This window comes from Leucoraja erinacea, chromosome 34, assembly GCF_028641065.1.
Source record: "Leucoraja erinacea ecotype New England chromosome 34, Leri_hhj_1, whole genome shotgun sequence".
Classification (NCBI taxonomy): Eukaryota; Metazoa; Chordata; class Chondrichthyes; order Rajiformes; family Rajidae; genus Leucoraja; species Leucoraja erinaceus.
The window spans coordinates 9,997,501-10,010,611 of NC_073410.1; the positions used below are offsets into that span (position 1 = coordinate 9,997,501).

The 13,111-nt window shown below is 44.0% G+C and overlaps 1 protein-coding gene across 1 annotated transcript in view; it reads right to left on the reverse strand.

Annotated features, from left to right (window-relative positions):
- The window catches only part of LOC129712988 (glutamate receptor ionotropic, delta-1-like), a 539,407-nt gene that overhangs the window by 83,993 nt on the left and 442,303 nt on the right, over positions 1-13,111 (reverse strand). The window contains exon 9 of the mRNA XM_055661821.1: positions 9,639-9,758. Coding sequence (XP_055517796.1) covers positions 9,639-9,758 — 120 coding nt within the window. The remainder of the gene's footprint in view (positions 1-9,638; positions 9,759-13,111) is intronic.

Sequence of the window (13,111 nt, forward strand, 5' to 3'; positions counted from 1 at the left end):
ATTGAATTTTAAAAGGTGATTGTCTGTGCAATTTCAAAAGACATAATTGTGGAATTATGTGCAATCTCACCTCTGAGAATTTTATCAATGCCCACACAGAAAACATCACAGGAAAGACGTCTCACACTCTGCCAGTAATATTATCTCCCAGACTCATAAAGGCACCTGTTACTGCCAAAATAACACATCCCATTTCATGCATTAACAATTCTCGAAAGAGCCTTGGGAATTTGGTTCCCAAACTGGTTCAAGTTAGTAGCAGATTCACAATATAAGTCCATGATCCAAAGATCAAGTCCTTCGATTCATCAATGTGCAAAATCTGTGTGTGTTAAATGGGCATTGGTGGATGTGCTCAGAGTGGGAATAACAGGTAGGTACATAATAGGGGTACAGGCGATAGGCAAGGCATTTTGCGAGAGGTTTGAAGAGTGGACATGTATGCAACGGACAATGTGTGTGGGGGGCAGAGTATACAACAAGGGAAAGACATGGTGGGTAGTCAAAATGTGTAGGAAGGAACTGCAGATGATGGTTTAAACTGAAGATAGACACAAAATGCTGGAGTAACTCAGTGGGGCAGACAGCATCTCTGGAGAGAAGGAATGGGCGACTTTTCGGGTTGATACCCTTCTTCAGACTGGTTAGGGATTAGAGAAATAAAAGATTATAGTAGTCTAATGGGGAGGGTGGATGATGGGCAAATTGGGCCTGCTTAGATGTAAACTGGACAACGTGTGCATTAGATAGGATGTAAAGTAAGCAGGTTGTGTAACTGATGGGTTGTCTGGTTGGAAGGCAGAGTAGGTGGGTTCATGACCAAATGTGATTGGATCCAACACCAGGCCCCAGAGTTCAATGGATATTCTTTCCATATAAGGCCAATAGCAAAAGTGGGCAGAGTAGTCCCACATCAGTCCCCTATTCATTGACTATAGTTCTGCCTTCACTACCATAACTCCAAGCAAATTCATCTCCAAACTCATGGACCTCGGGCTCACTGCTCCCCTGTCCAACCCTTGGATCCTTGACTTCCCGACACAATGACTGGTCACAAGGCTGTGTTTCAGCCCTTTATGATATTCCTTCAACACTCCCGCTCTAACACCTTCTACAAGTTAGCAAATGACGCCACTGTTGGGGGCTGGATCTCCAGTAATGACCAGACAGAGTACAGGAAGTAGAGAGCACAGTGACCTGGTGACAATACAACAACCTGTCCCACAATGCCAACAAAACAAAGGAGCTAGTTGTCAAAAGATGAACCTCATACAACCCAGTCAGTATCAATAGAGCCAGAGTGAAGGGAGTCAAGAGCTTAAAGCTCAGAGGTGCAAATATCGCCACCAATTTGTCTTGGTACAACCACATTGACGCTATAACTAAGAAAGTACACCAAGCATCAACTTCATCATTGACTTCATCAGAAGACTAAAGGGCCTGTCCCACTTTCACGACCTAATTCACGACCTTTTTTACTCGTGGACATTTTTCATCAGGCTAGAAAAAACGCCCCGACCTACTTGATGCCATGAGTACCCACGACTAGCATCACGGCCTGGTATGACCTACCTACGACCTCCTACGACCTCGTGACGACCATGCTGCGAGTACGAGTCAAGGGCAAACTCGGCAGAGGTCGTGAATGTGGGACAGGCCCTTAAGCAAATTCAGCATGTTTCCAATGATCGCTACCACTTCTCCTATCTCGATGTGTCATAGCATGATTTGGTAACTGCCACATCCAAGACCACAAGAAATTGCAGAGAGTTGTGGATGCAGCCCAGTCCATCACACAAACCAGCCTTAACACCATTAACTCTAGCTCCACTTCACATTGAGGTGGGAAAGCAGCAAATGTAATCAAGGACCATTCACCACTCCCAAATTGGTTTTCTTTTGCATAATATTGACTTTTGAAAGTTACTACCAAACCTGGTTCCACCACTCCCTTTTCAAATCACAGGATGTAAGTACATTTCTCCTCATTTCCCAGCATGTTATTACTTCAAATCAATAGCAATTATTTCTCCTTTGATGCTTCATCAAAATAACTTTGAACACATCCATTAAATCTTACCTTACATTTCTCAGCTACAAGAAGGCCAAACTTAGCTTCTGAAGACTCTTCACAATGGTCTATCAATTCTTGGGCCATTCTACTAAATCTCATCTACACCATCTCCAAAAACTTGCCATCATTCATGAAGTCTGGTTGTTCTCATTGCAATTCAGGGTGGAGCCACAATGGGGATGTTTAATGTGACCACCTTCAAACTAGAATGCAAGACTAATACAATAATAGGGCACACAAGCTTTAACCCAAGTTAGACACAAAATGCTGGAGTAAATCAGCTGGACAGGCAGCATTTCTGGAGAGAAGGAATGGGTGACGTTTCGGGTCAAGATCCAAAAGTCTGAAGAAGGGTCTCAAACCAAAACATCACCCATTCCTCCTCTCCAGATATTCTGCTTGTCCCACTGAGTTACTCCAGCATTTTGTGTCTATCTTCGGTTTAAACCAGCATCTGCAGTTCCTTCCAACAATATGCTTTAACCCATGCTGGTTTGTGAGATGGGAGTCTATGTTATCCCAAATAGTGGGCAAAGAAGCAACTTTTTGGGATCTGAAGAAGGGTCTGGACCTGAAACGTCACCTATTCCTTTTCTCCAGGGATGCTGCCTGACCCACTGAGTTACACCAGCCTTTTATGTCTGTCTTTGGTTTAAAGCAGCATCTGCAGTTCCTCCCTGCACAGCTTTTCGGGGTGATGTTTGAATGAACAGTGTTAGAAAGTGGATTTGAAATGATAGGGTCAGAGGATCTGCTAACAGTCAGAGAAGAAGGCTTTAATGGAGAACTACTTAATGCGCTTACATGAATTTTCCTTTCTGCAATTTAGCAGCGGCATTAACTCATAAAAATAGATGGACTGATTCTGAACAGAGGATGATCACATGAACCTATTAAGCCTCTAGTCATATCTGCAAGCATAAGTCTGATTCTCATGTGTCGAGTCTTGACTCCTAAAATTAATTTTGAGATTATAATACGATTCGAGGAACCATAACAAATGAAATCCTCATGAATACTGGTTAACATTAGATCTTACGGTATGCTTCACAAATTAGATTATTTACTGAACTTTGCCGTATTAATCTCCATGAGCTCCTTTATTTCAATGGCAGGCTCCTTTTGTTTATTAGCTTACAGTATATTGTATGGTATTGTCATAGACATCTTGTGATGCATCAGGCAGTGTTTATCCCAAAGGCCCACTAAGAGATAGATATAGATATTCTGAGCACCATTTAGTTGATGGACATATTACTGGACCTCACATTCTAGAAATCTTGTGCTAGCAGCAGGAATAATAAGGTCCAGAAGTAATTTTATTTTAATTTTACTATATGGGGAATATTTTATTAAAATATATATAATTTTCATTTCATTCGTCTTCCTCTCCGAACTGCCAATGTAAAGGTTAAAATCATCTCTAAAATTCATAATTGCAAGGTAATTTTGTAATTGCTTCTAAAACGTGTTTAATGATGGATTTTATGTGGCATGTTTTGCACTGAGTGACAGCACCCAATCTCTAATTGTTGCCCATCCTTATCCGACTACCAATTATCTTCCTGCATGTTTTATTTTGCAGGAAGTTTATTGACTTTAAGAGATGTTTCTTTATTTGTGACTGCAGCTTCCCATCTAATGTGTTTGCTCATCACAATATGTATAGTAAGGAAGACCGCAGAGTGATCAACAGGCAGTGAGATGACAATTGCATTGAGGCGTAACTCATTTCAATACATTGACGTTTTGATGATGCCTGCTACCACAGTAATCAACACAATTCTCCCCCACACTTCAACCAGCGATCAATATCGCCCCATGATTTATTTTGCTTCATCTATCTCAATTGGCTCCTTTGGCCACATTGCTGATCAAACCTCTCCAGTCCATGACTACCATCAGCAGTAAATGGTTATTAAAATAAAATGCTAACACGGGCAAATAAGAACCCAACAGATAACACACTAAATACTGTGACACTTAAAGCTAAATTCTGATTTCTTCAGCAAGTGATTCACCCTTGCAAAACCAATGAGCATTCAAAAGATCAATTGTTAGAACAAGGGTTTTGGCCCAAAACATCACGTATTCCTTTTTTTCAGAGATGCTGTCTGTCCCACTGAGTTACTCCAGCATTTTGTGTCTATCTTCTGTTTAAACCAGCATCTGCAGTTCCTTCTTACACAAGTGTTATTGTTTATTAGCTTATAATGTATTATAGGGTATTGTTATGGACCTCTCATGATGTATTAGTCAGTAATTTGATATTGAATGATTAACGCAGGCACTTCAAACCTCTTTAGAGTCCTAACCGTCCTATGGTTCTCTTTATGGAATAAAAAAGTGAGGAATAACAACAAGTTGTGCAGATTTTTGGAGTAAGCCGGGTTCAATTTGGAGTAATTTTCGTTGTATTGTCAGTGTCTGAATCAAGGCCACAGTTGCAGAGGAATGTTTTCCCTCAACTGATGCAAAATTCTAATAGATGTGGATGGGAACGACCACAGACATATGGAACATAAGCATAAACATAACTCAGAGCGTTCACGGTGGCACAGCGGTGGAGTTGCTGCCTTACAGCGAATGCAGCGTCGGACACCCGGGTTCGATCCCGACTACGGGTGCTCTCTGTACTGAGTTTGTCTGTTCTCCCCATGACCTGCGTGGACCTGTGTTTTGTGTGGGGGGTGGTGTGGGTGGTGTAAGGGGGAAACCGCTTCGGTCGCCTCCTCCATGGAGAGGCGACTTTTTCCAGGTCGCCTCCCCCGTGGCCTACCATCAAGGATCGGCGAGGTCTTTCCCGGAGACGTGCCCGGGGCTTCAGCGGCAGGCGCAGCGTGGAATCGGCGTGGAGCGGGTGAGCCCTCGCTGGGGCTCGCCGGAGGGGAGTGCTCCGTTTCACTGGCCTGGGGCAGCCGGCAGCCTGAAGTCGCAGCCTGAAGCCGCGGTCTGCAGAGTTCCAGCTGCTGCGGCGTCTACAGCCCGGGATCCCTCGTGGGGGACCCGGGGGAAGAAGAAGCCGCCATTGCCGGCCCGCGGATAACTTCTACCGCGGGCCCAGCATGGACTTACCATCACCCCTGGAGGGGAGCTTCGACCGCCGGCCCTGCAGTCTACGGTGCTTCTGGCTGCGGCGGGGACTTTAAATCTCAACCGCCGGCCTGCGGCCTACACAATCTTGAAGCCGCGGTCTCCGGTGAGGAAAGACCGATCCTGGACTGGACTCTGGACTCTGGTCTTGTCCACGGGGGGGAGGGGGGGGGGGAATGGAGGAGGACGGCCAAAAATTTGTTGTGCCTTCCACCACAGTGATGAATGCTGTGGTGGATGTTTATGTTACATGTTGTGTCCTGTTTATGCATTTTATTATTTTGTTAACCCATCTTTATGCTTTGTATGGAACTGATTTTTAAATTATGTAAAGCACTTTGGGGTCAATGAAAATTGACTATAAATGTGCTATATAAATAAACTTATTATTATTATTAAACTTATTATTATTACTAAACTAATAATAATGCTCCAACGTGAACACAATCCGTAACATTATAGGCTGTAAAACTATATTCTGCACTATTATTTTTTTCTTTATACTAACCACCTGTTGTAATTGTGTATTATACCCATGTACAGTGCAATCTGACTCGATAGCATGCAAACAAAATTTGTCATTGTATCTCAGCCCTCGTGAAACTAATAAACCAATAACTATATCCTGACACCAATGACACCTGTTGCATCAATGAAGCGCAGACGCACAGGACGGAAAAGGCTCCAAGCATACAAATCTTGAGCAATACATGGTATTTGGCTCAGGGTATAAATATTTTAGAAGTGTTTGCACTACTTTGACAGATCAAAGACAGCTGAGAGATTCTGTGGTTTGGAATAAAATTGATATTATAACCAAAGAGGAACAAAACAGAGACGGACAGAAAAAGGCAAAAAAATCAAAGCACTGCACATCCTGGAAATCTGAAATCAGGTAAAAAAGAACCTACTCAAAATACTCTGCAAGTTAGGTAGCATTGATAGAAGAAAAAAACACAAAATTAAAATTTCAGATCAATGGCCATTCTGAAGAAGTCTGAAGAATGGTTTTGACCCGAAACATTGCCTATTTCCTTCGCTCCATAGATGCTGCTGCACCCGCTGAGTTTCTCCAGCATTTTTGTCTACCTTCGATTTTCCAGCATCTGCAGTTCCTTCTTAAGAACCTTTACTGCATTGTATGTTGCTATTCATCATCATCATCATCGGCGGTCACTGGAAACGAGTATGACTGTCCTCTCCTCTCCATAGGGTCGTCTACTTGTGGGTCTGCAGATGTCTGTCGAGGCTGATCCGTGATCCACACACCTTGGTGCAACGTGGGCAGTGGAGACTGGCGGTGGTTGGTAGTCGTCGAGCCCCCTTCTCTCTCTCCTTACGGTGCTGTCACTTTGTCTCTGCGACACTGCATTGTTCCATTTCGTCAAGTGCAGCTCCTTCCTGCACGGATTTCCTCCAGGAGCTCCTGTCTAGTGCAATGTGTTCCCAGTTGCTTGATGTGACAGGGAATTTCTTCAGACTGTTCTTGATGTTGTCCTTGAAGCGTTTCTTTGTCCCGCCGGGGGCTCGTCGTCCTTCCTTCAACTATTATATGTTGCTATTATATGAGCCAGTACAGGCAAAGCATTATAAAGAATCTGATCATTATGTGAGTGCTGATTTTTATAAGCTGATAATCAACTAACAATTTGGATTTAAAGAAAGGTTCTGCAAGATCAAAATATTACCATTTCCAAACAACTATTTCTTGATCATGAGCTCTCACCATGAGGACACTGTGACTTAATGAGACCTAATATAATATGAGGACACTGTGACTTAATGAATGTTTTATTTTGCATGATACAAAACTGATACAATTAAGATTTTTCCTTTAGATCTCTTACACTTCTTTACCTCTGTAACTCCCTCACCCCTGACGCTCAGTCTGAAGAAGGGTCTCGACCTGAAACGTCACCCAGAGATCCAGCGATCTGGATCTTCTATCCAGAGATGCTGCCTGGCCAGCTGAGTTACTCCAGCATTTTGTGTCTATCTGAAGCTTTTATATGTAAGCGACTGGGATACAAACATGGGATGGGGAAGTAGATGGGAGAGAAGGGAGGTTTTGTCTTGGCTGGGATTGATGAGAAGTGTGGGGAAAATACTGATTAAAAAAACACATAGGATTAATATTTCAACTGTTACTATGCAGGCAGTTGCAATCACCAGGAAAATCAATACAGGAGAATTCAAGCATCCACAAAATGAATGTAAAAGGAGGGACAACAGTGCAGCAGCAAACAAGAATGTCATTGTCCTATCTGGGGCATATAAAACACTCTTGACATGGATATGGATAGGATAGGTTTAGAAGGATATGGACCAAATGCAGGCAGGTGGGACAAGTGTAGATGGAGTATTGTGGTCTCGTGGGAAAGTTGGGCCGAGGCACTTGTTTCCATGCTGTATGGAACGCAGGATATTGTTGTGGATTGAAACAAGCTGGAGAAGTCGTGCTGTTCAACCTTGGGAGAAACGACTGAGAATGAGCCTGATATTAGCAGACGATCTGGAGAAGGTAAACGTGGACCGTAGCTTCATGTTGAACCAGGCGAGCTGGAGGTCACAACCTCACGCTGCAGAGGGAATCATTCATGATTGATAGGAACATAATTCCAAGAAAGGTCAGTGGCTGGAATGAATCAAGTCTTAGATATCGACCTTTCGTCGTTTATGAAATCACTCCAAAGTAGCCAAGAAAGTTTTGGGAGTCTGCAGGTCAATGTGAGGTGAATGCTCCCATCTGTATTATGCCTCCCAGGTTGTAAGTACCAAGGACATGGTCAAGCTTGAGAGATGTGTGATGTTTGATCAGCCAGGAGCGTTAAGTGATGGACATGCTGTCAGCTAAAGCCAGGGTGACTTCACTGGGCTGCAAGATCAGGCCAAGCCGGTGAATTTAAGCCTGACACTTTTACCATTTAATCCGAGTATCATAACGCGACTACATTGGACCAGCCATTCTCTAAAACTTAGTCTGTACAGGACCAAACACCAAACAAGTTTAACACAAAAAGCTGGTGTAACTCAACGAGTCAGTCAGCATTTATGGAGAAAAGGATTAGGTGACATTTCAGATCGAGACCATTTGTCTGAAGAAGGGTCTCGAACCAACATATCACCTATTCTCTCTCTCTAGAGATGTAGTCTGACCTGCTGAGTTACCCCAGCTTTTTTTGTCGATCTTCAGTTTAAATCAGCATTTGCAGTTCCTTCCCACATGTCAAACACTAAATCCCTGTCCCTCTCCCTGTTCTAATTCTGACCCCCAAAGGCTGACTGAGACGTGCCATTCTCAGCTTCAATGGATGCAGTGACTATTGCCAGGTAATGTATAGAATTTGAAGTTCTCCGTTTAAGAGTTAAAGTACCGAGGGCCAGTGCATCAGAGAAAAGGGTAGGCACGAGTCTATAAACAGTGACCAAATTTAGTAAATAGACCTATCTTAAATTGTCAACTTGGTATCCTTACTGTTGCTTATCCTTCTGCCAAAACTCTGAGAACAGACTAAATGCTTTAAGGGAGTTTGCTATTTTCAAGTAGCTTGCTGCTCTTTGCCATATCACAACTGACTACATGTGCAGGAAGCAACTGCAGATGCTGGTTTACACTGTCACTAAGTCTCATAAAACACTTTGAAGGGTAGACACAAAATGCTGGAGTAATTCAGCGGGACAGGCAGCATCTCTGGAGAGAAGGAATGGGTGATGCTTCAGGTCGAGCCCCTTCTTCCGACTGCAAACATGGGATGGGGAAGTAGATGGGAGAGAGGGGAAGTGTTGTCTTGGCTTCCGACTGAAGAAGGGTTTCGCCCCGAAACGTCATCCATTCCTTCTCTTTAGAGATGCTGCCTGTCCCGCTGAGTTACTCCAGCATTTTGTGTCTACCTCCAATTTAAACCAGCATCTGCAGTTCTTTCCTATCGCGGACACTATGGAGATACGCAGTTGGCTGTGAAGTACGTTGGGTAACCTGAGGGCCATAAAGATGCGATATCATTGCGAGTGTGTTTCCTTCCAATTTAAATCTCCGGTTGCAACCTTTTCTGGACATCATTGCTCGGGTCCACATGTCCTGTGGCCCCCACGGAGGTTCTTCACTGAGAAAAGCATTTATTCATCCGATCAGCCACGATGGAATTGCAGAGAGGATGCGATGGGCTGAATGGCCTAATTCTGCCCCTGGGCCTTATGGTCTTATTCCACAGATGAGTGGAGCAATGGGGCTTCCAGATAATAACGTAATAAAAACACCCCGCAGATCCTAACAAGTATTGGAGAAGATTAGCACAAGCAGACTTTGAAAATAACACTAACCTATTAAAACCTGCAGAGAGAGCAACACTTTCCATGGGGAAGCTATCATTCTAGAATCTAGTTTGTGAAGGTTATATCTTACTTGACTTATACACAGCTCCAGCAGTAGTGTGCAGAAAGAAAAGGTAGAGAAGGTAAAAGATGTACTTACCCGTCGAACATCTTTGCCAAATGTTTCACTGTAACTGGTGCCAAGGATTTCAAAATGAATGTTGGGGTTAGACACACCATTCACAAAAGCCAGGGTCCCAGTCAGACCAGTAATTTGACCCTAGAGGGAAGCGGAGGATACAATAAGTCATGAATAAAGATACAACGGGGCTGTAGATACTGCAATCTGGAGTTAAAATAACAAACTGCTGGAGGAACGCTGCAGGTCGGGATGATGTATAGAGTCAGATGGATGGACAAGGTTTCGGACCAAGCCCATGCAGCAGGAGAACATTTTCATGAATGAATACATCAAACTTCATACCGTTTCCACTCCACCCACCAGAAGACCATCATTCAGTGCGCTGAGCTTCACCAGTCGATACGACTTATAAACCCTAAATAAATCTGAGTCATCTTCCTCAGAGGGAAGATGATAATGGCAAATGTAATGCACACGGCGATGAGTCATGTAACTCCACTCTATCAAAATTGTTTTATAATTGCTCTTTGTGTTTAGAATCTCAATGAACAAAACCATTCTATATTACAATATGTAATCCAATTGATTGAATCAAATCCATCCGTTTGGGTCCATGGAGAGAGAGGCCAATGCCATGGGATTAATCCAGGATTGTTCTATTAAAGGGCTAGCAGAGACTGGTAAGGAGGGTCTCAACCCAAAACGTCACTCATTCCTTCTCTCCAGGGATGCTGCCTGTCCCGCTGAGTTACTCCAGCATTTTGTGTCTACCAAGATACTGGTAAAAGCTCTCTTAGAAATATAGAAACATAGAAAATAGGTGCAGGAGTAGGCCATTCGACCCTTTGAGCCTGCACCACCATTCAATATGATCATGGCTGATCATCCAATTCAGTATCCTGCACCTGCGCTCTCTCCATACCCCCTGATCCCTTTAGCCACGAGGGCCACATCTAACTCCCTCTTAAATATAGCCAAAGAACTGGCCTCAACTACCTTCTGTGGCAGAGAATTCGAGATTCACCACTCTGTGTGAAAAATGTTTTCCTCATCTCGGTCCTAAAAGATTTCCCCCTTATCCTTAAACTGTGACCCCTTGTTCTGGACTTCCCCAACATCAGGAACAATCTTCCTGCATCTAGCCTGTCCAACCCCTTAAGAACTTTGTAAGTTCCTGCACTGCTCTTCCTGCACTGTAAGCCTTTAGCCCGAGTTTCAGCGAGGCATTTAATTTTAAGCATGTTAAAAAGACTGGATAGATCCACTCACTTCCTATTACATGAAGTATAATGAGCTAAACTATTTCCCTCAAGCACCCTTTCTAAACAATATATTGCACCCTAGACAGCTTTTTTTCTCTTAACCTACAACACCAAAACAGAGTATTCAGTCACTTATCTAAGTATCACTTCAGAACCTGGTTAAGCGTACATTAGCTGCGCTGTTTCCCAAGATTACAGCATTGGTTGTACTTGGAAGCACTTCACCAATTGTAAGTTGCTACAAGATAACCTGAGGTCATAAAAACAAGCCTAACGTATGATGATCCTTTGACGGCACTGGGCCTGTACTCGCTGGAGTTTAGGACGAGGGGGAGACCTCATTGAAACTTAACAAACATGAAAGGCCTGGATAGAGTGGATGTGGAGAGGATGTGTCCACGAGTGGGAAAGTCAAGGACCAGAGGCAACAGCCTCACAATAAAAGGACAGACCTTAAGAAAGGAGATGAGGAGGAATTTCTTTGGTCAGAGGGTGGTGAATCTGTGGAATTCATTGCCACTGAAGACTGTGGAGGCCAAGTCAATGCATTTTTTTTTTTAAATGGAGATTAATAGGTTCTTGATTGGTATGGGTGTCAGGTGTTATGGGGAGAAGGCAGGAGAATGGGGTTGAGAGGGTAAGATAGGTCAGCCATGATTAAATGGTGGAGTAGACTAATGGGCCGAATGGCCTAATTCTGCTACTAATACTTATAAATGCAAACCTTTCACTAACTCTTTTCCATTCCCATCATAACAATTGATCCATATCAAATATAAGGGCGTTTAAGAGGGAACTGCAGATGCTGGAGAATCGAAGGTTACACAAAAAAGCTGGAGAAACTCAGCGGGTGCAGCAGCATCTATGGAGTGAAGGAAATAGGCAACGTTTCGGGCCGAAACCCTTCTTCAGACTGATCGGGGGCGGGGGTGGGTGGGGACAAGAAAGGGAAAAGGAGGAGTAGCCAGAAGGCTGGGGGATGGGAGGAGACAGCAGGGGGGCTGAGGAAGGGCATGCATCTCATCTATTGCGTCCGCTGCTCTAGATGTCAGCAGATCTATATCGGTGAGACCAAGCGGAGGTTGGGCGATCGTTTCGCCGAACACCTCCGCTCGGTCCGCAATAACCAAGCTGACCTCCCGGTGGCTCAGCACTTCAACTCCCCCTCCCACTCCGCCCTCTCTGTCCTGGGTCTCCTCCATGGCCACAGCGAGCAGCACCGGAAATTGGAGGAACAGCACCTCATATTCCGTTTGGGGAGTCTGCACCCCGGGGGCATGAACATCGAATTCTCCCAATTTTGTTAGTCCTTGCTGTCTCCTCCCCTTCCTCAGCCCCCCTGCTGTCTCCTCCCATCCCCCAGCCTTCTGGCTACTCCTCCTTTTCCCTTTCTTGTCCCCACCCACCCCCCCCCCCGATCAGTCTGAAGAAGGGTTTCGGCCCGAAACGTTGCCTATTTCCTTCGCTCCATAGATGCTGCTGCACCCGCTGAGTTTCTCCAGCTTTTTTGTGTAACCTTCAAATATAAGGGCAGTGACTTGAAACATTAAATCTGTTTCTCCCTTTTCACAGATGTTGCCTTTAACTTGCTGAATATTTTAAAGATGTCAAGAATAAAAAATGTTCTATTGATATTTTGGTGAGAATGTCATTGTTCCTTTTCCAAATTCTTCTGTGCCTGCAACATTATGCCTTGGCCTCATTGGCATACTTTGCTTTCTAACATTTATTTCTAGAATGATGATTGGTTAAGCTGGAATAATATGGGCAGCACAGTGGCACATCTGTTGGAACTGCTGCCCCACAGAGCCAGAGAGATCTGGCTTCGAGACTGACTTTGGGCACTGTGTGTCTGTGTGGAGTTTGCACGTTGTCCCGGTAACCCGATGGGCTTCCTCTGGGTACCCCGGCTTTTCCTCCCACATCCCAAAGACATGCGGGTTTGTAGGTTAATTGTCCTCTGTCAAAATAGCATTGCCCCAAACCAGATGGGAATGGATATGAATGTGGGATAACACAGAACTAATATGAATGGGTGTTCGATGGTCAACGTAGACATAATGGGCCGCATGGTATTATACCAAACTAAATCTAAACAAATTGGACCATACACAATCTTTGAGCAATTGAACACTAGTCTTGATATTAAAACCTCTTGCAATTTTGTACATTTGTGAATTTTCCATTAGCTAATTGCAGGTTGCCTATGACTCAACATCACTGCAGTAA